General features: G+C 46.2%; 2 protein-coding genes across 2 annotated transcripts in view; one reads left to right on the top strand and one right to left on the bottom strand.

The window, feature by feature from the left end:
* Positions 1 to 562: 562 nt before the first annotated feature.
* esrp1 (epithelial splicing regulatory protein 1) lies at positions 563 to 10378 on the top strand (the record flags this gene model as incomplete). The annotated part of the gene is made up of 15 exons (XM_080540602.1): positions 563 to 700; positions 1101 to 1253; positions 1921 to 2037; positions 2912 to 3023; positions 3487 to 3627; positions 3808 to 3862; positions 4237 to 4347; positions 4538 to 4670; positions 4762 to 4804; positions 5007 to 5326; positions 6172 to 6396; positions 6548 to 6809; positions 8264 to 8441; positions 8809 to 8947; positions 10253 to 10378. 15 exons carry the CDS (start codon positions 563 to 565, stop codon positions 10376 to 10378), a joined length of 2253 nt encoding a protein of 750 aa, XP_080396728.1.
* Positions 10379 to 14333: 3955 nt separating this feature from the next.
* Positions 14334 to 22259, bottom strand: part of epb41l4b (erythrocyte membrane protein band 4.1 like 4B) — a gene marked incomplete at its 3' end in the record, with an annotated part of 17451 nt that continues 9525 nt past the window's right edge. The window contains exons 8-23 of the mRNA XM_080540125.1: positions 22091 to 22178; positions 21896 to 21984; positions 21715 to 21784; positions 21453 to 21622; positions 20680 to 20789; positions 19601 to 19634; positions 19361 to 19394; positions 19131 to 19234; positions 16542 to 16693; positions 16343 to 16434; positions 16136 to 16249; positions 15809 to 15861; positions 15289 to 15432; positions 14988 to 15108; positions 14596 to 14726; positions 14334 to 14397 (exon numbers count right to left, since the gene is read on the bottom strand). Coding sequence (XP_080396251.1) covers positions 14334 to 14397; positions 14596 to 14726; positions 14988 to 15108; positions 15289 to 15432; positions 15809 to 15861; positions 16136 to 16249; positions 16343 to 16434; positions 16542 to 16693; positions 19131 to 19234; positions 19361 to 19394; positions 19601 to 19634; positions 20680 to 20789; positions 21453 to 21622; positions 21715 to 21784; positions 21896 to 21984; positions 22091 to 22178 — 1570 coding nt within the window. The remainder of the gene's footprint in view (positions 14398 to 14595; positions 14727 to 14987; positions 15109 to 15288; positions 15433 to 15808; positions 15862 to 16135; positions 16250 to 16342; positions 16435 to 16541; positions 16694 to 19130; positions 19235 to 19360; positions 19395 to 19600; positions 19635 to 20679; positions 20790 to 21452; positions 21623 to 21714; positions 21785 to 21895; positions 21985 to 22090; positions 22179 to 22259) is intronic.

Here is a 22259-nt window from a genome sequence, read left to right as displayed (position 1 = left end):
GGTTTTGTTTTGTTTTTTTGTTTGTTTTGCCCAGATTGTGATGTGGGTATTAATGTGTGTCTGTCTTGTCCTAATCTCAAGAAAAATAATAAAAATATTTGAGAAAATTCTGAAATTAAATGACTGTTGTTCTTCTATGTGCCTATGAGTGATGGATGTGTCGCGGTGCCACGTCCCTGTTTAAAAGCACCAATGGGACCAGAGCAGGAGGAGCCGGGCATGTATTAAAGCACCAATGGGAGCAGAGCAGGAGGAGCCCAGGTATACCTGCTACCTGGGTCACGTGGTCCGCAGCGCACACAGGTAGGTTACAGAAACAGAGGAACCAGCCATTACTCTGGGATGAGGGGTGAGGCACCGGGAGGTTCTGCATAGAGATTCTCACGGAATCAAGAAGCCACTAAATACCTGGAGTTGTTGAGCAGAGCACACCTACTTTAGGCTTTAAGGTGTCTTGGGTGTAGGTGGCTAGTTCATTGGGTTCTCTGGGGTGTGGCATTAGTTTATTTTTCCTAACTTTTGGTGTGATTAGAGGTAGTTTCTTTGTATTTATCATAATAAAATGACGGACGCACAGGTAGACTACCTGGTGGTGTTGTTCACGACCACCTCTGGGGCGGGGGGCGACCTGCTGGGCTCGGACGAGAAGGAGCTGGTTCAGGTGGTCTGGCAGCTGGTGGACCTGAAGAATCATACAAAGGTAGGGTCATATTTTTATTTATATCTATGTGTTTAAGCTCTCTCTCCTATTTGTAAACATTCTCGTTTTTTTTACTGACGGCCTGTGTGTAGGCTATACATAACGTTTTCCTTATGGAAAATAAGTTTCTGACTATATCCTATCCATATTATATTTAAATATAAATATTAATATATCATATAAATGTCGTATCTGTTTTATGATTTCCTTATATAAAAAAAAAACACACGATGTGCTCTCTCTCTCTCTCTCTCGATCTCGATCTCGATTATTCTGCATGTGGCTGTCAGCGGAATTAAATTGCTGTAACTGCATTGTGCACAAGCCTGGAGTGGTTTTTCAAGTTTTATTAAGTGTGTATTTTAAGTGTGTACATTTGTGTGTTCTCTGTCTGGTCCAGTTAGGGAGGGTGAACGAGGTGCTGATCAGGCCTGAGCACTCAGACCTGACCCAGGGGACGGAGGAGGAAGAGGAGGAGGACAGAGGGGAGGAGGAGGAGGAGAGCAATACGTCTGTCTCTACAGCCAGGAGCCTGGAGAATGCTTTAAACCAGGTCCTTACCTTTACAATCAATCTATTCATCTGAATCTATGCGTCTTTCAAATTCACTTAAAATTCCACAAATTACTTTGTTAGTGATTTTTTTGGGTCATCCCACATGGAGTTTGCAGACATAGATAGTCCAATTGTAGGTTTCTTACAAGTGAATTATATTATATTATGATATAAGCCAATATATCCTGGATATGAACATATTTATAGCAATATTGACGAATTAACCTTTAAGCATTCCGTATAGCTAAATGTATTCAATATACTTTTGAACAATAGATTGACGTGAGTTTCATGCCATTTGAATAAAATACACATGGCTTGACAGCTTGCCACACTTATAGAAAAGTCAGTTTAATGATAAGGAGGTGTGGATCTTCATGGCTCAGGGATGCAAAAGAGGTCATTTACATAATGAGGATGACTAACTACTATGACATTAGGTTTCCTGCTCTCTGGGCGGCTCTTCGAAACCAAAATACAGAGTGAAGTGCTCCGTTAAGAACTGAAAGTTTCAATCATCTTGAAAGTAACAGTGACCGTTCAGTCATTGAATAGGCCTTTGTGACTTGAACAGGCAGTGAGTCGCTTCTTATATGAGATGTTTGACTCTGAGAATCTGAGTTGAATGTCCTTGTGAAAGTATGTTCTGTCTGTATGCTTTGCAGTTTCATCTCAGATTGACAAACGAAGTGAACAGCGCAGGCGCTGGCACGTCAGTGTGTTTGTGTACGGACGGGCAGCTCCACATCCGCCAAGTAATCCACCCTGAGGCGGCAGGCAAGGTGAGCATGCAGGGAGGGTACACGCCTCGCAGCCAGGGCGGACAATACCTAACGCTCCAGCCTTTACTGCTCACTGAACCACAAATAATCATTTATGTCAGCACTTTGCTCTCGGTTGAATTCTACATGATGTTGAAATGTGAAAATAACGTATAAGAGGAGTGTCATGCATGTCAAATTGTCTCCTTGACATTTTGGGTCGAAAGAGAACAGAACAGTGTGTGTTTGCATATCTCATAGATTCAAGATTCAAGAATGCTTTATTGTCTGTCACACAGTGACAGAAATTCTCCTTTGACAGGCAGAAGTGCAGCTCAAGAATACAGTTTCCACATTAAAAACACACATAGGTCACATACATACAATAAAAACAGACAGATATAACAGTGTTTATGTAGTGCCTATTTAAAAAGTCTAGTCATTTAAAAATAATAGTAATAAAAACAGTATTATGATTTAAAAAGCTAAAATGCTAAAATGCAGTGTGCTTCCTATTTTAAAATGTTCAGGGCAGTGGTTGCAGTGGGAATGAATGATTTTTTATATGTGTTTTTCCGGGCCAGTGGAGTTCTATAACGGCGGCCTGATATTGAATTCCTTATTTACCCTATAGTGTCACAGAGAACTACTGTAGGGAACCTGTACTTTGACATAATTGAAGAAATATCTGAATGGCAGCAATACATTATCAACATTATCATTTTAAGCAGATGTCACCTACCTAGGCCATAACAACCCAGCTCTCTGTGGTACATGTGCTGACCTCATCTCTACCTCTCCTCTATCCGATTATCTATCTGATTGACTTCTCCTCTCCCTCTTAACTCTGTGTCTTCTCTCCTAATTGGTCGCCTCTCATGTTCTTCCTCTCCAGAACCTTGTGCTACCAGACTGTTTCTCCTCCTTCTTTGACCTGCGGAAAGAGTTCCGGAAGCACTTCCCCTCATCAGACGTCAAGGCTCTGGACGTGGAGTACATGGCAGAATGTATCCTTTGCGCTCACGTTAAAAACCTGCAGTGCTAGTCAGAGGTGCTAGGGGTTTGTGTTCGTTTATGCTAATGTTAATAGTAATACTTTATTACAGCGGATGAATCAGTTTTTATGTCGCGCGTGCATACACACACACACACACACACACACACACACACACACGTAGACGTTTGCAGGCCACAGGGTGTTGGCTAAAGGACTGGATGTTTTGAAATGCAAATAGAGACACAATGGAGGCATCTCTCTCAGCTCACAGTGAAAGACTGAGTGTTTAGCCAACAGGACTAACCCAACACGCCCACCAGATCAGGACTAACATCTCTCTCTCTCTTTCACACACACACACACACACACACACACACACACACACACACTCGTGCCCACCTCTAACCTAGGCTACACAGATTCCTTGCCCGCTTCCCTCCTGTGGTCTGTTTCCTTGACGGCTGTCTTCTCAGCTCTGAGTGTAACTGTTGACACAGATACAGCAGCCATGTTGGATCCAGCGGCCATATTGGATCCAGTGGCTGCAGGCACAGCAGTTCTGCAGGTCCAGACCATGGCCAACATCGTCCTCGCCTTGCTGTCTGAGCAACACTGTGAGTGACATTCTAACATACATGAAATGACACTATGCAAATGAGATATTTAGTATTCTAATAGCAGTAGTAATAACAGTATTCTAACACAAAGCTTGTCATAGACATACTTTGTCGCAAGAGCATAATAATGTCACTGTGTCTCTGGACCAAAGCTTTCTCTTGTTTTCTTGTTAACAGGTCACAGTTTTTCCAATCCAGAGAGAGTGAATGAGAAGTTTGAATCCGGCACTTGGTAAGGAGACGTTTTGCATCAAGACATTTGCTGCAGTAAGATGGATGTCATAATGCTAATCGTGACGTTAGAATTATAAGGTTCTATCTCCATTTTTGTCAAAATTGAGTTTTTTACATGGTGTTTATTAATGCCTGTGTGGTGTTATTTTTGGCGTTATTTTTAAACATTTTTTGAGTTAGTAATTCATAAAATACTAAGGTTCCATCTCACAGAACATAATGGAATGTAAAAACTTTGACGCTCAATATCTCTGAACTGCCCTAAACGGAGATAGAACCTTATAATTCTAAGCTCATGTAATGTGTTTGATTGTGTGTGTGTGTGTGTGTGTGTGTGTGTGTGCATATGTTTGATTGTGTGCTTACGTGCAGCAGTAAGATGGAGCGTGTGGGTGACAACACAGTGATCAGAGCCAGGGGGTTACCATGGCAATCATCTGACCAGGACATCGCTCGCTTCTTCAGGGGACTCAACATCGCCAAGTACGTGTGTGTGTGTGTGTGTGTGTGTGTGTGTGTGTGTGCGTGCGTGTGTAAATGTTGTACTGTAAATGTTCAGTATATTCATAAAATGCCAGGCTATGTGTGTAGTTTGTGTGTTGTATAGTGTGTGTGTGTGTTGTATAGTATGTATTGCAACGCGTTCTAACCTTTGATGTTGTGTGTTGTCCAGAGGTGGCGCAGCCTTGTGTCTGAATGCCCAGGGCCGGAGGAACGGAGAGGCTCTGGTACGCTTCGTCAACGAGGAACACAGAGACCTGGCCCTGCAAAGACACAAACACCACATGGGCAACAGATACATAGAGGTAACGTACACCTGACTGACTGTTACCTTACTTGTCATTGATAATGATGTTTGTTATTCCTTCCTCAACGCCCATCTACTCCTCTCTGTAGGTGTACAAAGCCACAGGAGATGACTTCCTGAAGATAGCAGGAGGTGAGAAACAACACAAACTCCTTTGCATGATTTCTCTGCCTTTTCAATAACAGCCCACAAGCTCTAGTTCTTCCTGAAATGTTCCGCATTCTGATACTTCTCTCGTGTGTGTGTGTGTGTGTGTGTGTGTGTGTATGCGTGTGTGTGTGTGTGTGTGTGTGTGTGTGTGTGTGTGTGTGTGTGTGTGGCGCGCGTGCGTCAGGTACCTCAAGTGAGGTGGCCGTGTTTCTGTCTCGTGAGGACCAGGTGATCGTGCGTATGCGGGGTCTTCCCTTCACCGCTACACACGAGCAGGTGCTGACCTTTTTTTCCCAAGAGGAAGGGCCTCTCGAGACATGTCCAGTCAGCGGGGGGAAGGACGGAATCCTATTTGTGCGCTTCCCTGACGGGCGGCCCACCGGCGACGCCTTTGTACTGTTCACCTGTGAGGAGCATGCCCAGTGTGCTCTCAGGAAGCACAAAGACATCCTGGGCAAGAGATACATCGAGCTGTTCAAGAGTACTGCAGCAGAGGTGCAACAGGTAGGTTAGGGTGTGTTTGTGTGTGTGTGTGTGTGAGAGTGCCTGTGTGTGTGTGTGTGTGTGTGTGTGTGTGGCTGGTGTAAGTGTACCTTGCTTTGGGGAGGGAGAGAGTATGTACAACAGGTGTTATTGATGGGCTTGTTCTGTCTAGAGGGTTTTCTGAAGAAAACGTAACAAGAGGATTTAAGGGTTTAAGGGTGTAACCAACCCTTAAAGCTTAAATGGAGCCCAGCTATTTAATGTAATTAAGGACTTGCTGAGCGAGTGTACCTGTGTGTTTGCTTTCCTCCTTACCGCCTGGCGTTCTGGTTAATGGGAGGTTTGTTGAGTAAACATTCAACGCAATGGTCTGTGAAAGATTACCCTGTTAACACACACACACACAAACGCACACACACACACACACACACACACACACACACACACACACACACACACAGTCACACACACACACACACACACACACACACACATACACTCACACTCACACACACACCCACATACACACATATCAGCTTCTCACACTGACTAGCAGGTATTTCCTCTCTCTGTGTAGAACCATTCCCTTATTAACCATTCCCTTGCTGGCTGAGTGTAGAGGAGTTTTTTTTATAGTCCCCATCCAGGACTGTAAACACAGTGGTGTCCTGTTGGCAACTGGCCAGATGACATCACTGTGTGTGTGTGTGCATGTGTGTGTGTGTGTGTGTGTGTGTGTTTAGGAGAGGGTGGGGGGCGGGGGGGCAGTCAAGGCTGCTGTCATCAATGTTTGTGGGTTAGCGTTAGTGTATGTGTGTATCCTAGGAATGTCCAGTAACCAACACTGTGTGTGTATGTGTGTGTAGGTGTTGAACAGGTACTCGTCTGCTCCTCTGATCCCTATTGCCCCGGCCCCTCTGGTGTCAGTATTGCCCCAGGTGTCTCTGCTGCCCCCTCCTGCTGGCATGAGGGACTGCCTGAGGCTGAGGGGTCTGCCCTACACTGCCTCCATAGAGGACATACTAGCCTTCCTAGGGGAGTTCACACAAGACATCAGACCACATGGAGTTCACATGGTGCTCAATCAACAGGTACACACGCACACACCTCTATACACAGATACACTAACACACACACACACACACACTCACACATTATGTATACACACATAGGCATACATACATACACACACATATCATTCTATGCAGAGTAACCACGGTCTTCGTCTCTCTCTTCCTCCAGGGTCGTCCATCAGGTGACTGTTTCATCCAGATGCGTTCTGCTGAGCGGGCGTTCACTTGCTCTCAGCGCCTCCACAAGCAGGTGATGTTGGGGCAGCCCGGGCAGCGAGGGGTTAACAGCCGCTACGTGGAGGTGTTTCCCTGCAGCGCTGAGGAGATGGGCCTGGTGTTGATGGGAGGCTCCCTCTCACACGCACACACACACACACACAGCCGGAGCAGGAGTGGGACAGGGCTGAGCCCTCCGCCATGTAAGTCCAGACGTAAGTGCTGCTGGGAGCTGGGGTCGCTTCGGGACTGCTAGGTAGGTGGGCTGCATATGGGGGCAGGCCGGGGTCAAAGGTTAGAGGTTAAACCCTGCCCCCCCCCCCCTCTCTTCTCTGGGTTCTCTCTGATCTAGAGCTCTAATCTAGAGGATGGGGACATCTGATCTGACCAGGAGGGGTAGGAGTGTGTGTGTGTGTGTGTGTGTGTGTGTGTGTGTGTGTGTGACCCCTGGTTGTCATTTGTGTAATACTGTGTGATTTTGGTGAAGTGTGCATGCTAGAGGAAATCTTGTAGTCTATCTGCACTTGAATTTCATACACACACTGTGATTGAATAGTTTCTGTTCCAATGACTTGTGTGTGCTTGGTGTGTGTGACTCATACCAAACCATACCCTACTTCCAAACCGACCCCTAGTTCTAGGCATTTGTGTAGATCTGAAAGGATTGGATAGGTGAAAGCAATTGGCTAGTTTCGGCTAGCCAATCAGAGGGCAAGGTGGAGCGATCACCGTCTTTCCTACACCCATACAGTCTTTTCAGATCCATAAGGGGTGCCGAGAGGGTTGGGGTTAGGGGTCAATTTGGGATGATGATTGGGACTGGACGGTCTGGTGTGTGAGTGTCACCTGTGCTTGACCAATCAGTGGGGCTGTGGGAGAGGTGGGTGAAGCTTGGTGTGTAGTCATGGCGATGCAGGTGTTTGTAGTGGTGAGGTAATGTGGTAATGTGAGGTAAGGGGTTAGGAAAGCTCATCCAAACACACTCACTCACTCTTTCTCTCTCTCTCTCTCTCTCTCTCTCTCTCTCTCTCTCTCTCTCTCTCTCTCACACACACACACACATATTCTCCAGTATTACAGGTGTGTCAGGTAGTCATTGTTTGTTGTTGCCTCTCCTGGAAACAAACAATGAACAGAGTATAAAGGGATAGGCTATCCTTTCAACAACACAAGCCAAAGAGAGAGAAAGCCTTCTCAACAACCTAAAGTGGCTCCCTCTCCTCTCCTCTCCTCTCCTCTCCTCTCCTCTCCTCTCCTCTCCTCTCCTCTCCTCTCCTCTCCCACATCGGCACTTACTTGAGTAGGCAGGCTAAGGTCCCAGCCACATGGTAGACTTTCTGCCTACCCCTGCTCTGTTCTTGTTGAGCATTGTCAAATAAGGAAAGGAGACGAGGAGAGGAGACAAGAAAAGGGTACCAATGTAGACTATTGGGAGGCACCCACTGGAACCTCACTCCACCTGCTATAGCCCTCTCTAAGACAGGAATACTGTATGTTATGAAAGGGAACCTATCAAGTCCCTTTCATAGCATATGAATGATTGTCACTTCTGCCATCTTTAAGGTGGGAATGGTGGATTTGTGTCTCTGCATGCTGGGTTCAGTCCATTTCTTTTCCATTGCATTATTGTCTAACTCTCTCTCCTCCCCTCCCCCTCCCCACTCCTCAGGTCTGTCTCCACCCTCCTACTCCTTCCCGCCTGCTCCTCACATCCTTCCTGCGGAGGCTACCGCACTCTACCCTCCCATTGGGCAGGTGCTTCTGAGTCCCCGCCCCATGGCACCTGGACACGCCTATTACCCCGCCTCAACTCAACTCTACATGAACTACACTGCCTACTACCCCAGGTAAGAAATATAATCCCTAACTACCCCACAGGTACACATGATTACCCCTAGATAGTATCAAAGAGATGGTGGGTGTTTGTGTGTGTGTGTGTGTGTGTGTGTGTGTGTGTGTGTGTGTGTGTGTGTGAAGGACTCAGACAAGGGTAGTTAATGACTGAACAGTGGTACGTAGGTATAGAGTCAGGTAGAGTAAACAGCAGTGACCTCTCTCTCTCTCTCTCCCTCTGAATATGTCAAGAGTCAATGTTTCCTCTGTCGAAAAAACTAATGTGTGTTTATGTGATTGTCAGCTGTAATGGTCTCTCTCTCTCTCTCTTTCGCTTTCTCTCTCTCTCTCTCTCTCTCTTCCCTCTCGTTCTCCATCCAGTCCCCCTGGTTCTCCCACTGCTCTGGGATATTTCCCCTCCCCCTCCCCCATGTCTTCTCCTGGGGGGATGGTACGCATGCACAGCATGGCCTATAGCAACGGAGTCAAAGAGCTAATCAGCGCTGTGCAGGGATACCAGGTAATTATGGTGTTTTTGTGTTTGTGTGTGTGTCCTTAGACATTACACCTTATATATATACTCTGTGCTTATAGTATATACTATGTGGTTTGCAGTCCTTTATATCCGCCCCTCCTATAGCGTATTGTTGCCTCACATTCACATGTCTCATGGAGGATCCAAGTGAAGTATTCAAATCCTCCTACTGGGGGTGTGCATTCGTCAGGCATTCTCTGTGTTTGCCTCGAGGCTATCAAACTAGTTTATCTGGTCTGCCCTCCCTGTTCTCTCTCCCTCTCCACCCCTCCACCCCGCACACACACACACACACACACTCACACACACACCTACAGTTATTACGATGGGTGGATCACCATTGCTTGCATAGACATGATTTGGTAGAAGAAGAGAGAGTTCTATAATGTTTGAGGAGCATGGACTTAAAAATGTGGGCTAGTAGTAAAATAATTGATGAATTCAGCCTTTGTTGATGCCCAGTAATAGTTTGGAAGCTGGGATGTACAGTATTTAATATCAGATGCTAAACCTCTTGAAGCACATGTTCACCCCTCCCCCACAACCACCACCACCACCACCCGCACATATGAGTGACAGCTCCTTGTTGCCTAGAGACCAGTATGTGTTTGTCTCTGTCTCAGCCCCCTGTCTCTGTCCCCTCCCCCCCCCCACACACCACAGTATGCCTCTGAGGACGGCCTTATGCACGCTCACGGGCACGTGCACGCTCACGACCCGGCCAGGACTCTGCTTACGCATCCCAAAGAGTGGGTGTGTATTTAAGGGGGTGTGTCCAAGGCAGGCAAGGAAGGTAAGGATTGGCTGAAGGTGTCGGGTGTGTGTGTCTTCATATCCGGGACATCGACAGTGGTTTTCGGGTCTGGCTCTCAATTTAGCCTCCGGATCATTAGGGGGTCACAGGGCTCAAGTTAGGGGTGTCTTCAGCTCTCTGGGTATCCTGGTAGAATTGGTCTCCCAACAATTGATAGAAGGATCAGATTACCCCTGAACCGCCATCTTGATGAGAACATTTCTACCTGCTGCTGTCTTAGAAAGTGGAATTAGTGTTAACCCTTTCCTACTTGGGGCGTCGTAGGTTGATTGGATGGTGTGGTAGTTTGGTAGGTGGGTGTAGCTGGCAGTTGGTGGAGCAGGTGACGGCTATCTTCTGGTGCTGGTCCACTATCAATTTAGTCACCTTACCTTCCTGTGCTAATAGTTTTCTTTCCCCCCTCCCATCTCTCTCTCACCCCCTTTTGTCTTCTTGTTCCCCCCCCCCCCATCCTCTCTATCTGTCTCTCTCTCTAGAACCCTTTAGAGTCAGTGCCTCTGAGCAGTCTGATTGGTCAGTCCAGCAGCAGTGATGGTCTGATGCCCTTCCCCCAATTCCTAACCAAGCAGGGAGGGCCATACCTTGACCTGAGTCTGCTGTAGACACACACACACACACACACACGCACACACAGACACAGACACACACACACACACACACACACACACACACACACACACACACACACACACACTAACTAAAGGACACCCAACACATGGGGTACAACTCCAGGACTCAGGTCCAGGTGTATTTTTAGGCCATTTTTTGTCATATTGAAATAGTCTTAGTGTGATATTTATACATATGAACAACACAGAAATGTATGGATTTTATATCTAAATTGACATGGCCTCGGCCAAATAGCAGCTTTGTCTTTTATTGTATTGCACAGTGTGTATTTCTAAAAGCTTTATAGAGATGTTATAAAATGTTTGTTATAACCACTTTTAGGATATGTTAAAAAAACTAGAAAAAAGTGTTGTCTTAGTCAGTAATGATCAGAAACATGTACGTGAGAGTGTGAGTGTGTGTGAGGGTGTGCGAGAAAGACAGAGGATATGATGCATACCCTATCTCTAGCTAAATGTATATATTTTATATAATACTTTATCTGTTTATATTACATTGTATGTGTTTATTACCTTCATACAATACAAGAGACTTGTATTGTTCAGTGCAAGAAGAAGTTAGTAGTGCTATTTTGAGATGTTTACATACTGTACTATGCCAAATACCAATGCACTGTTAACGAATAAGATTACTATACTGAATATACATCAGCAGTAAATTGTCTGCCTTACAACATGCTGTACATGAGTAGAACGTAGTTATCTTGTCAAACGGCCGTAACAAGCGCACACTTGTGGCAATACACTCCCTAGAATACATGACCTACAAATACAGCATCTTTATGCTTCAACCCCCCCACTTTCCATACATCCTGTGTATGGGGTTGAATATATGTCGTGTAATTCTATTCTACCCCTGCCTATTGTGTGTGACACAAAACTGAGTCGTGACACAAAAGCCAGCCCTCACTGTGACATAACTAGGGGGGTCTGACTGTTCTCTCCTTGGAGAGGATCCATATCACTTTACTGTGACCTCACTGGGGTGCCTCATCCTCTCTGTAGGTCTGAAGAGGCTGCCATTTAACATTTTAACCCTTTAGCGGACGCTTTTATCCAAAGCGATTTACAATTAGAGATTATAGGGACTACAGTCTCTCCCTGGAGTAATTTAGAGTGCCTTACGCAAAGGGCACGCTAGTGGTGGTGTTGAACTCAGGACCTTCTGATCACCAGTCCAACTCACTATCCCCTTGGCTGCCACTACCCCCCCATACCACTCCTTGTCTGCTCTCCACCACCGTGACACTAGAATTATAAGGTTCTATCTCCATTTTTGTCAAAATTTAGTTTTTTACATAATCTGATCCATTAGGTGTTTATTAATGCCTGTGTGGTGTTATTTTTAAAATGTTTAAATTTTTTAGTTAGTAATTCATAAAATACAAAGGTTCCATCTCACAAAACATAATGGAATGTAAAAACTTTGACGCTCAATATCTCTGAACTGCCCTAGACGGAGATAGAACCTTATAATTCTAACGTCACGATATGATGATGTGAGAGAACCGGACAGGGGAGATGAGATCCTCTCGTAAGGCGTTTGCCATATCGACCTTCATCTCTCCTAATATGTTGAGATCAGTGCAGATCAATGAGAGGGGGGAACGGAAGACGAACCCCACTTCAGACTACTGAGACTCACCCTGAGCGTTTGATACCAACGTGCCTGACGAGGTACCGCGGTATGGGGCTCTTAAGAAAGCCCCGTGTTGATGATGACGTCCTGAAATGATGATGATGTCACCGCTGAGCACTATGATGCAGTGTGTTAGTTCTGTCATAGCTTCCTGCTCAGGGTATTCTGCTGTGACCAATGCTGAGACTAATAAACAGAACATGTGAAATAATAATCGGTTGTTTGTGGGTTTTAGACACACACACACACACATACTGTCAGGTTGGATCTGCTGGTGACGAAAGGGGCTGGAGGAGGAACATTAGGAACTCCCACTGTACAGAGACTATGCCTCTTTCTCTCATACACACACCTTAATATACACACACCTTAGTATATACACACTCCCATTGTGAGCAGAGATCATTGTCATGCAGAAACATTAGAGACATTATTCTGCCAGGATAGTCTTTTCTGGAACGAAGCAAGAGAAATCCTGGAGAGGGGGGGATGAGGAGAGAGGAAGAGAGACAAAAAGCAGTAGGACCCCCTTAGGGTAGACCTGGCATTGTGTAACACAACACCACCTCAACCCCACCCAATCCTGTAGTGGCTCACACCACAAAACACACCCAGCCTGATCCTGCTGCTTCACTATATCAGCAGCAGCGCACACACAACATACAACACACCCACAAGACAACTTCGGTGGATAGAGTGGTGTGTTCAATCTAGCCTGACTCACTCATGCAGAATTTCTGTGTGTGTGTGTGTGTGTGTGTGCGTGCGTCAGAAGGTGAATTAGTAATATTGTAACAACAGTTCCTTAGGGGCAGGGTGAGGCCCCACATTCCCATGTCAGAGAAGAGAGCAGAGAGACACCACAAAACATTTGTCAAAGTTGTCTTTATTAGGGTGAAACAGACAGGCAGAACATAGTCTACATCAATTATAAACTGGTTTAGATGAGTAAGTAGAGGAAGTAATGACCATGATATGAGTATTGATCAATCTAATATTCAAACCAGTGATGTGCCACATCAAACCCAACCCAATGTATCATAACTGTCACAGATCTTGGTAGAAGTTGCCATTAACTACTTCTTCAAAGGAAGTTTTGAGATATTCTTCTATCTGATGTGCGTGCGTGTGTGTGTGTGTGTGTGTGTGTGTGTGTGTGTGTGTGTATGTATGTATGTGTGCATGTATGCGAGGGTGCGTTTAACTGCAGCAGTGTGTGGCTCTGCCTCCATCTACTGGAGAGAGCTGGGACTGCAGCTCTGTACCCAGGAGGAGGAGGAGAGATCTTTAGTTTTATATTTGATATATGCCATTTAGCTGACGCTTATAAGCGACTTACATTATATATGGTCCCGGCGGGAGAGAATCTGATCATTTCAACAGCGAGAACCCCAACAGAACAAATTGTATGTGTTTCATTGAATCAATACTTCAGTCTGGTAATTTAGCAATTTCCCAATTGTTGTGTTGATGTGATTGAAATTAATCCACTGACTGAATGCAACCACAAACTTGGTCCGGATCATGAAAGGCAAAAGGGCGTTCTCATTTGCAGCCCCTTCCTCTTGGAATTCTTTACAGCAGAGTCTGAAACTGTCTCAGCTGATCCCTCTCTCCAGTTTCAAGCTCTTGCTGAGAGACATACAGTGCGAGTTGACCCTCCCTTTTGCCCATTACTGACCCCTCCCTGTCCCTTGCTCTTTAGCTGTCTAGTTTTAGGTTTTGTAGTTTTAGTTTAGTTTTAGATTATCTTAGACTATTTTAGACTAGTTTTAGTTTTAGACTATGTAGTTTTAGTTTAGTTTTAGACTATGTAGGCCAGGTTTTGTATTGTATTTGTTTGTGGTGGATGTTGTATGCCTGTGAACAGGTCACACTTGAAAATGAGCCCTTGGGGCTCAATGTGTTTTTTACCTGTATAAATAAAGGTTAAATAAAAAAAAATAAAAAAAACGGATATTACAATAAGCCCAATATTACAGCATTCATCACTCACTTATCACCTGTCTTTCAATCTCTCTCTGCTTGCCTGCCATGTCTATCTATCTGACTCCCTTGAAGCTCATAGTGCATGATGTATTACAGGGTAGGATGCTGTGGGTATAAATCGGGTTCCTTGTAAAATAACACAATTAAGCAAAGCAGTTTTATGCAAACATATACAACAAATGCTGAATGCATTATGCAAATGTACAAATGCTGAGTGCAACCAGTGAAGGTCAGACTAGTCCAGCAGCTCCACTCAGACCAGACCGCGGCGCAGGGTGATGATGTCACAGGGGCAAGGTCTCAGAGCTCCGTCATTAATAGAGCCCTGAGAATCTTCTCTCTGTCCAGCTTAATTTCCTCCCCACTAAACACACACAATACATAATACAGTATTCAATGATGTTAATGACATGAGAAAAGAAAATAATTCAGACGTGAGGTGTTTGATGTGTCTGAAGCTTACAGAATGCGTTACTTGTCTGTGTGTGTGTGTGTGTTATCTGTTGGTGTGTGTGTGTGTGTGTTATCTGTTGGTGTGTGTGTGTGTGTGTGTGTGTGTTACCTGTCTGTGTGGGCAGCAATGTAGGGGACCAGGTGTGGGATTGAGCTGTTGTAGAAGGCGGGGGAGAGGTGAGGGGAAGGAGAGGAGGAGGAACAGCACGGACTAGCCAGCTCCAGCATTGGTAAATCCATCTGCAATATACAGTATATACAAATGCACCAACGCCCACACACACTTAACAGTTTCACAATTTCACAACTGCTGTTTATTGAGAAACTATATGACTCTGAGCTAAGTGGACAAATGTCACACCCATGAATGTACAGTAATGAGTGAGGCAACTATATATGAGGCACTATACAAATAAGGTTATCAGTGCATTCAGAGGATGGTGTGTGTGTGTGTGTGTGTGTGTGTGTGTGTGTGTGTGTGTGTGTGTGTGTGTGTGTTACCTGTGGGTATATGGATGGATGTATCTGTTTGTCCAGTGAGCTGTTGGACCCAGTCTTCCCTGCACTCTGTGACGAGATCGCTGCAAGGGCTTCTGGGAGATTATCTTCATCCTCATGGTTACTGGAGACCAATCACAGGATAGCATTCAGCCACAACACACAACACAAGTGTTAAGACAGAGTCAGCTTCACTTCAGATACTCTTTGCAGCATTGATTTCATAACAACTTTGACTGCTGATAAATGTAATTGAACTGGTAGACTGCAATTTAATCACTTGTCTGGGGTGGACGATACATACAAACTGAACTGGCGGACCAGTCTCCTCCTGCGGTTGGAATTGGAGTTAGGCGGTCTGTCCATGGTCGGCTTGTGGTCAGAGTGGAGGGACAGCTTCTCTGTTGTCAGACTGGAGGAGGCCGAGTCCTGAGAGGAGCTCTGATACCTGAGAAACAAGTACACACCATCAAGTACACTCCATCTATGGCAGAGTAATGTACACATTCAGTACCATCTACTACCGACACACACACACACATTGACCACTAGCCCCCACCTACAAGGCACTAGTGGAGATCTGGGAAGATCAGTATTTGGTGACAATTCCACATTTGCCCATCAGAGGTCATGTTTGAGCTATACTGACAGTATTATACTGTTTTGGGATTAGGGGAATCTCTCCCCCTCCCCCTCCCTTTACCCCCCCACACGCACGCACGCACGCACGCACGCACGCACGCACGCACGCACGCACTCACACACACACACACACACACACACACACACACACACACACACACACACACACACACACAACTGACCTGTCGTTGAGCTCCTGACTGGATGCCTTCCCTCTGGGCGTCAGAGGGGCATCCTTCATCAGGAGAAGGAGAAGAGAGTTAGCTCCAACACAATATAATAATAATAATAATATATAATAATAATATATAATAACAATATATGCCATTTAGCTGATGATGCTTTTATCCAAAGAGGGTTAGGGTTTGGGTTCAGTGTTAGGGGTGTAGGAGTTGAGACTTGTGTTGGGCTTAGGGGCTAGGGGTTTAGGGGCCTAGGATGTAGTGTTAGTGTGTTTAGAGGTAAAGTGTAAGAGTTAAGGGTTAAAGGGCCAAAGGGCCAGTGCTCACTCTGAAAGCTGCCTCGATCTGGGCTTTGAGGATGTTACACTTGAGGTGGTCGGGGGGGCCAGGGGGAGAGGAGGGGGGGTGCAGAGACTTCTCAGACAGCTGTTTCTCCTCCGCCTGAGGGACAGAGAGATAGAGAGGGACCGAGACAGGGATGTTGTTGTGGAAACGAAACAGAAAAGTAGAAATAAAGTACTTTCGGACTCTCACCTTGTTGTCCATGTTCATGCGGAGTGAGGGCCAGGGGGAGGTGTCACTGTCTGACTCCAGAGCGTCTACAGGACAGGGAGGGATTCTGTGTTCTAACACACACACACACACACACACACACACACACACACACAGTTAGCCTATTACACGGAGGCCACACTCTTGGTATGTTTGTGTGTGTGTGTGTGAGTGTACTCACTGCTCTTGGTGTGTGAAGGATAGAGCGCCTCCTGGCTGTCGTAGTGTGTATGGCAGCGGTGATGGTGGTGGATTTTTCCAGCGTACGGCGTCTCGTTCTCCTCAACACTGAACTGCTGCTCAGCACCAGGAACAGACCCACTTAGAGGAAAACTGAGGACACGCACACACACACATACATACATATACACACACACACACATACACACACACACTCAACCAGGCTGCCCAAACTAGATGACGAGAATACACAGACTCTTTCTCTACCTCCTCATCACTGGAGCCTCATTCTTCTTGATGGAGTGTAAGATGAAATCTTCCATTGGGGAACTGACACATTCAGTGTTAATTGGAGATCTTAGATCTACAGTTTATTCAAATGTGGTTCGTGGATGGATTCTGTCTCTTTTCAAACTCAAGTTTTGTCTCACCCTGCTTCAGTATTGACATGAAGTAATAATCTGCAATGTTTTGTCCATTCAACATAAAATCGACATGTAAAAAGCTGAAGCAGTTTAAACTCTGTTTATTGGTCAAGGTAGTAAATGGCAACGACACTAAGGCTTGCTGTGATTGGAGTAAACATTAAAGGCAATATGCAGGAACCTTCAGACTCAGTCAGCATCACGATAACACACGATACGTAAACAAAAGGTCACCTGACATCAGCTGGCGTACATCCAGGACATCCTATTGATCTGTGGTAGTTTGATTAAGCACGTTCATAACCTCTCATTCATAAACAAAAAAAAGTGTATATCCTACATGAACACCGTTCGGGATTACACAAACACAACAATGAAGATTCTAGTCAACTTGCACATGACATCATATTTTACTGCATATATCGCTCATGAAATTTCAGTAAGTACTTTTTTCCAAAATGATACCGGTGCATAAAGCAGCTTGTTCCCCTAACCCAGCTTGTGTGCAGGAGTGAGACATCAGACATCATTGGTAAAGCAGCTACTTCACACTGGACACAATAAAACTGTAACATTTACATTCAGTTTTAAGACAATTTCATTTTACCTGCAAAGTTATCTGGCTTGCTCTAAAATCATTTGGATAGTGGCATATTTATCTGCCAATGAGATAAGACATCATTTGTTGAAGCAGGTAAGAGAATTTTTTTCCCATGACAAATTTGAGGACTTTGATACATTCAGACAAAATTAAAGCATAACGTCAACAACAATCATATTATAGACAAAGAAGGTAAGGATCATTAAACATGAGTCCTATCCAGTGAGAGATCTCTCTCTCTCTCTCTCTGTTGCAAGTCTTTCTCTCACTCTCTCCAGACGGTGATGGTGAGAATCACACACGCACGCACACCCATGTTGATGATAACGATGATGATGGTGATGACAATGACGAAGATGTCTTTGGGTCCATGAGTCCATCACTAGAACCTCAATCTGCCTCCAGTACCAAACCTTCTCTGTGTCCTCAGAGGTTTCCATCATACGTCTCTGTGTGTGTGTGTGTGTGTGTCTGTGTGTGTGTGTGTGTGTGTGTCTCTGTGTGTGTGTCTGTGTGTGTGTGTCTGTGTGTGTGTGTGTGTGTGTGTGTGTGTGTGTGTGTGTGTGTGTGTCTGTGTGTGTGTGTCTGTGTGTGTGTGTGTGTGTCTGTGTGTGTGTCTGTGTGTGTGTCTGTGTGTGTGTCTGTCTGTGTCTGTGTGTGTCTGTGTGTGTGTGTGTGTGTGTGTCTGTGTGTGTCTGTGTGTGTGTGTCTGTGTGTGTCTGTGTGTGTGTCTGTGTGTGTGTGTGTGTGTGTGTCTGTGTGTGTGTGTCTGTGTGTGTGTGTGTCTGTGTGTGTGTGTCTGTGTCTGTGTCTGTGTGTCTGTGTGTGTGTGTCTGTGTGTGTGTGTCTGTGTGTGTGTGTGTGTGTGTGTCTGTCTGTGTGTGTGTGTGTGTCTGTGTGTGTGTGTGTGTCTGTGTCTGTGTGTGTGTGTGTGTCTGTGTGTGTGTGTGTCTGTGTGTGTGTGTGTGTGTGTGTGTGTGTGTCTGTGTGTGTGTGTCTGTGTGTGTGTGTCTGTCTGTGTGTGTGTGTCTGTGTCTGTGTGTGTGTGTGTGTGTGTCTGTCTGTGTGTGTGTAGAGCCCAGGGGTCAGGAGAGGGGCTGGTTTGGGACAGGGGTCCAAGGTCAGTGGTCACAGTGCCGTCATGACCTTGTCTCTGTACACCACACTGATGGATCCTGGGAATGCTCCGCTGGTCCGCTCTGGCACGGACCGATGACATGGCTCTGACCTCACAGCTACGCCAGAGGTACTGGACATGACAGGGAGATGGGAGAACACACACACACACACACACACACACACACACACACACACACACATTATGCCGACACTCAGACAGTGAGGACCACAGGTGACATGGAGATGAAAACAGAGACAGGAGGGAACCATCTGGCATAGAGAGAGAGGGAAGAGCTTGCTCTCAGATACGCTAGGTGTCATACTGATTCAGCTAGCTCTCAGATACGCTAGGTGTAATACTGATTCAGCTAGCTCTCAGATACGCTAGGTGTCATACTGATTCAGCTCCACAGACATGACATACCTCGAGCAGGGGGGCTCTTACCTGTGAGGGGACGTGTGTCCTGAGTGCTGTAGGTAGACCGGGGCTGAGAGGGTCGGGTGGGGCGGGTGCCAGGGCTCATGACCAATGGGGATGTTACGCTGGTACTGTGAGGAGGAGGGGTAAAAAAGAGACCGAAAAAATAACATTTAGTTGAGATTAATTGCAGATTACAGAAAAAAAAATAGTCATCAATCATTTTGAAAATATTAAGAGGGGGGTGGGTATCTTACTGGATGCAAGCTGTGGTCAGGGCTGGTGTGAGTGCTGTGAATACAACAACAACACAACTACATGAAGGCCACATTTACATACAGCTCTTACCATTTAGCACAATAAACATGTGACTCATTAACAATACTGTACCCCCATTAGCCATAGAAACGTTGCTCATTTCACAACCACTTATGAAAAATACATCACACGTGTTTGCTTGGGAGAGCGTGCCCTCTCGCGTGCGCTCACACATTTACCTTAAGTGCAGTGGTTTCGCTGGAGAGGGTTTGGCTGTGGACACAAAGAGAGAGAGAGAGAGAGAGAGAGAGAGAGAGAGAGAGAGAGAGAGAGAGAGAGAGAGACACACAAAGAGACACAGAGTAAGGTCAGCTAAGCCTGATAGGTGTGTTTATTGCCTAACCCTAACCCTTCCTTGTCAAGGACCAGGTGCAGCCTGACGCCCCAAACCACACTGGACATCGTCGCGTCTCCGTTATCAAGGCGCCTGTCAACTGCATCGCTGCCACAGTAGGTCTCTATGACACATTCTAGACCACAGTGGTCTCTGTAGCCCAATGCACACGGCGTGCGATTTTGTCGCACCGCAAATTCGATTCCATTGTTTTGAATGAGACAATGCACACGGCGTGCGCAAATTCGATTCCATTGTTTTGAATGAGACAATGCACACGGCGTGCGATGCGATATTGTCGCACGACAACATTCGATTCTCCATTCACACCCACACACTTCGATGGTGTGAATTGAGAATCGAATGTTGCATTGGGTTAGGGCGTGTGTGCATTGTCTCATTCAAAACAATGGAATCGAATTCGCGGTGCGACAGAATCGCACGCCGTGTGCATTGGGCTTAAGACACATTCTAGACCGGTTCGGTGAGCAGCGCGGCCTCGCGTGCAGCTTGTGGCGAAGGTTTAGGACTCGGGTCTATTTTGACTCTGTTGTCCACGGAAACGTACACAGCCATTCGGATGAAAACAACCCAGGTTGAAAACAACCCTGGTGCAGCATCCCCCAGAGGGACACCCACACGTTCCACTTACCAGTGTGGTTTGGGGGGTGGGGTGAGGTGTAGTGTGTTGTGGTATGACAAACTGTGTGAATAAACATCGATTTTCCTATTTAGCCTACGGGATTCATTATGCAGTGTGTAGAGGGGGGGGGGGGGGGGGGGGGGGAGACCCGAACCTTGCCCAATGAGTGAGAGCGGGAGGGGTATAGGGGCGTGGGGCTGTGGTGTATACTGTAGGATGGTAGGAAGGACATCAGGGTACTGAGTGTAGGGGTGTAGTGTATGGGTGTAGAGGTGACCCACCCTTGCCCAGTGAGTGTGTGCGGGAGGGGTATCTCTTGCTGGGTCTTCTCTCAAACGTGCTGGCCCTCCTCAGTCTACCTCCATGAGTGGCCTGATACTCTGTCTTACCACTGAGAGAGAGAGACAGAGAGAGAGAGAGAGAGAGAGAGAGAGAGAAGAGGGAGAGACAGAGAGAGAGACAGAGAGAGAGAGAAGAGAGAGAGAGAGAGAGAGAGAAGAGGGAGAGACAGAGAGAGAGAGAGACAGAGAGAGAGAGAGAGAGAAAAGAGACAGAGACAGAGACAGAGACAGAGACAGACAGGGAGAGAGAGAAGAGGGAGAGAGACAGACAGAGAGAGGGAAAGAAAGAGAGAGAGAGAGAGAGAGAGAGAGGGGGGGGGTGGTCATTACCTTATGCAACAGTAGCACATGACGGCGTGTCTTTATTGGACACGATGTTCACAATAACCATAGAATCAAGTGTGTGTGCTGGCTCACATGTGTCACATCTGAAGTGGTTTGACATGTAAATAAAGAACATGGTGGCAGATTTGGGTAACCATAGGAACAGATCTGTGTAACCATAGACACACTGTAACCATAGTTACAGCGGTCGACATTTAAAACGACGCCCTATTCCCAATATACTAGTGCACCTTTTATGACAAGAGCCACATTGGCACTTGCATTTGACTCAAACTACGCCCCTATTACTCAACAACGCTCAAAAGTAGTGCACTCTATAGGGGAGGTACAGGTGTCACCTGGAAGTTGGTCAGGGCCTTCCTCCCTACCTAAATCTGAAGCGTGATCCGAGGCGGGTGAAGTCGCTGCGGTTGGTATTCCCCGTGGCGGGCTGGCGTAGCCGGAAGAAGGCGTGGCTCTCCACAGCACACTTCCACAGGTGTTTGCAGGTCTTGGAGCTGGCCAACTGGAACACAAACGTATGCTCCTGCTCCCGCCCCTAAACACAGAGAGGGCCAATCAGGTCAACATCCTCACAGCTAATCAGGTTTTGTGTGTGTGTGTGTGTGTGTGTGTGTGTGTGTTGCTAACCTGATCATCGTCCTCCACCACCACCAGAGTGAGGCTACTCTTCTTGAAGTCCAGACGGGTGATCTTAGGCCTAAGACACACTCATATCATTCTATTGTTGGAAAGTGTCCTGTTTTTTTCTGTCAGACTCAGCTGAGTGAGAGTGAACGTCTGAAAGTGAAACAGGGGATCGTATAATTACCAGAAGAAGAGGCCAATCTTGGCGGGTCCCTCAAAAACCAGGATGCCAGTGGGAGTGAGACCCAGAGCGTACTCCCCTCCATCCCTGCCCTGAGAAGAGACACACACACCAAGGATTGATTACACACACACACACACACACACACACACACAAGAGACTGATTACACACACACGCATACGCGCGCACACACACACCTTGACAAAGTGCATGTCTACTCCATAGAGCTCCAACCATTTGCACTTGTTGAGGAAGCTGGTTTCTGCCTGAGACGGACTCTTCCCCCTGGAAAAAGCAAAAACAATCACATGATCTGGAACCTATTTGAAAACAACATGTTTTGCCTCTCCTTCTTGATTTGTGAAA

Source organism: Nansenia antarctica (assembly GCF_963989245.1).
Source record: "Nansenia antarctica genome assembly, chromosome: 10".
Taxonomy (NCBI): domain Eukaryota; kingdom Metazoa; phylum Chordata; class Actinopteri; order Argentiniformes; family Microstomatidae; genus Nansenia; species Nansenia antarctica.
Note: the sequence above shows the minus strand (reverse complement) of the source record. Positions and strands in the feature narration are given on the sequence as shown.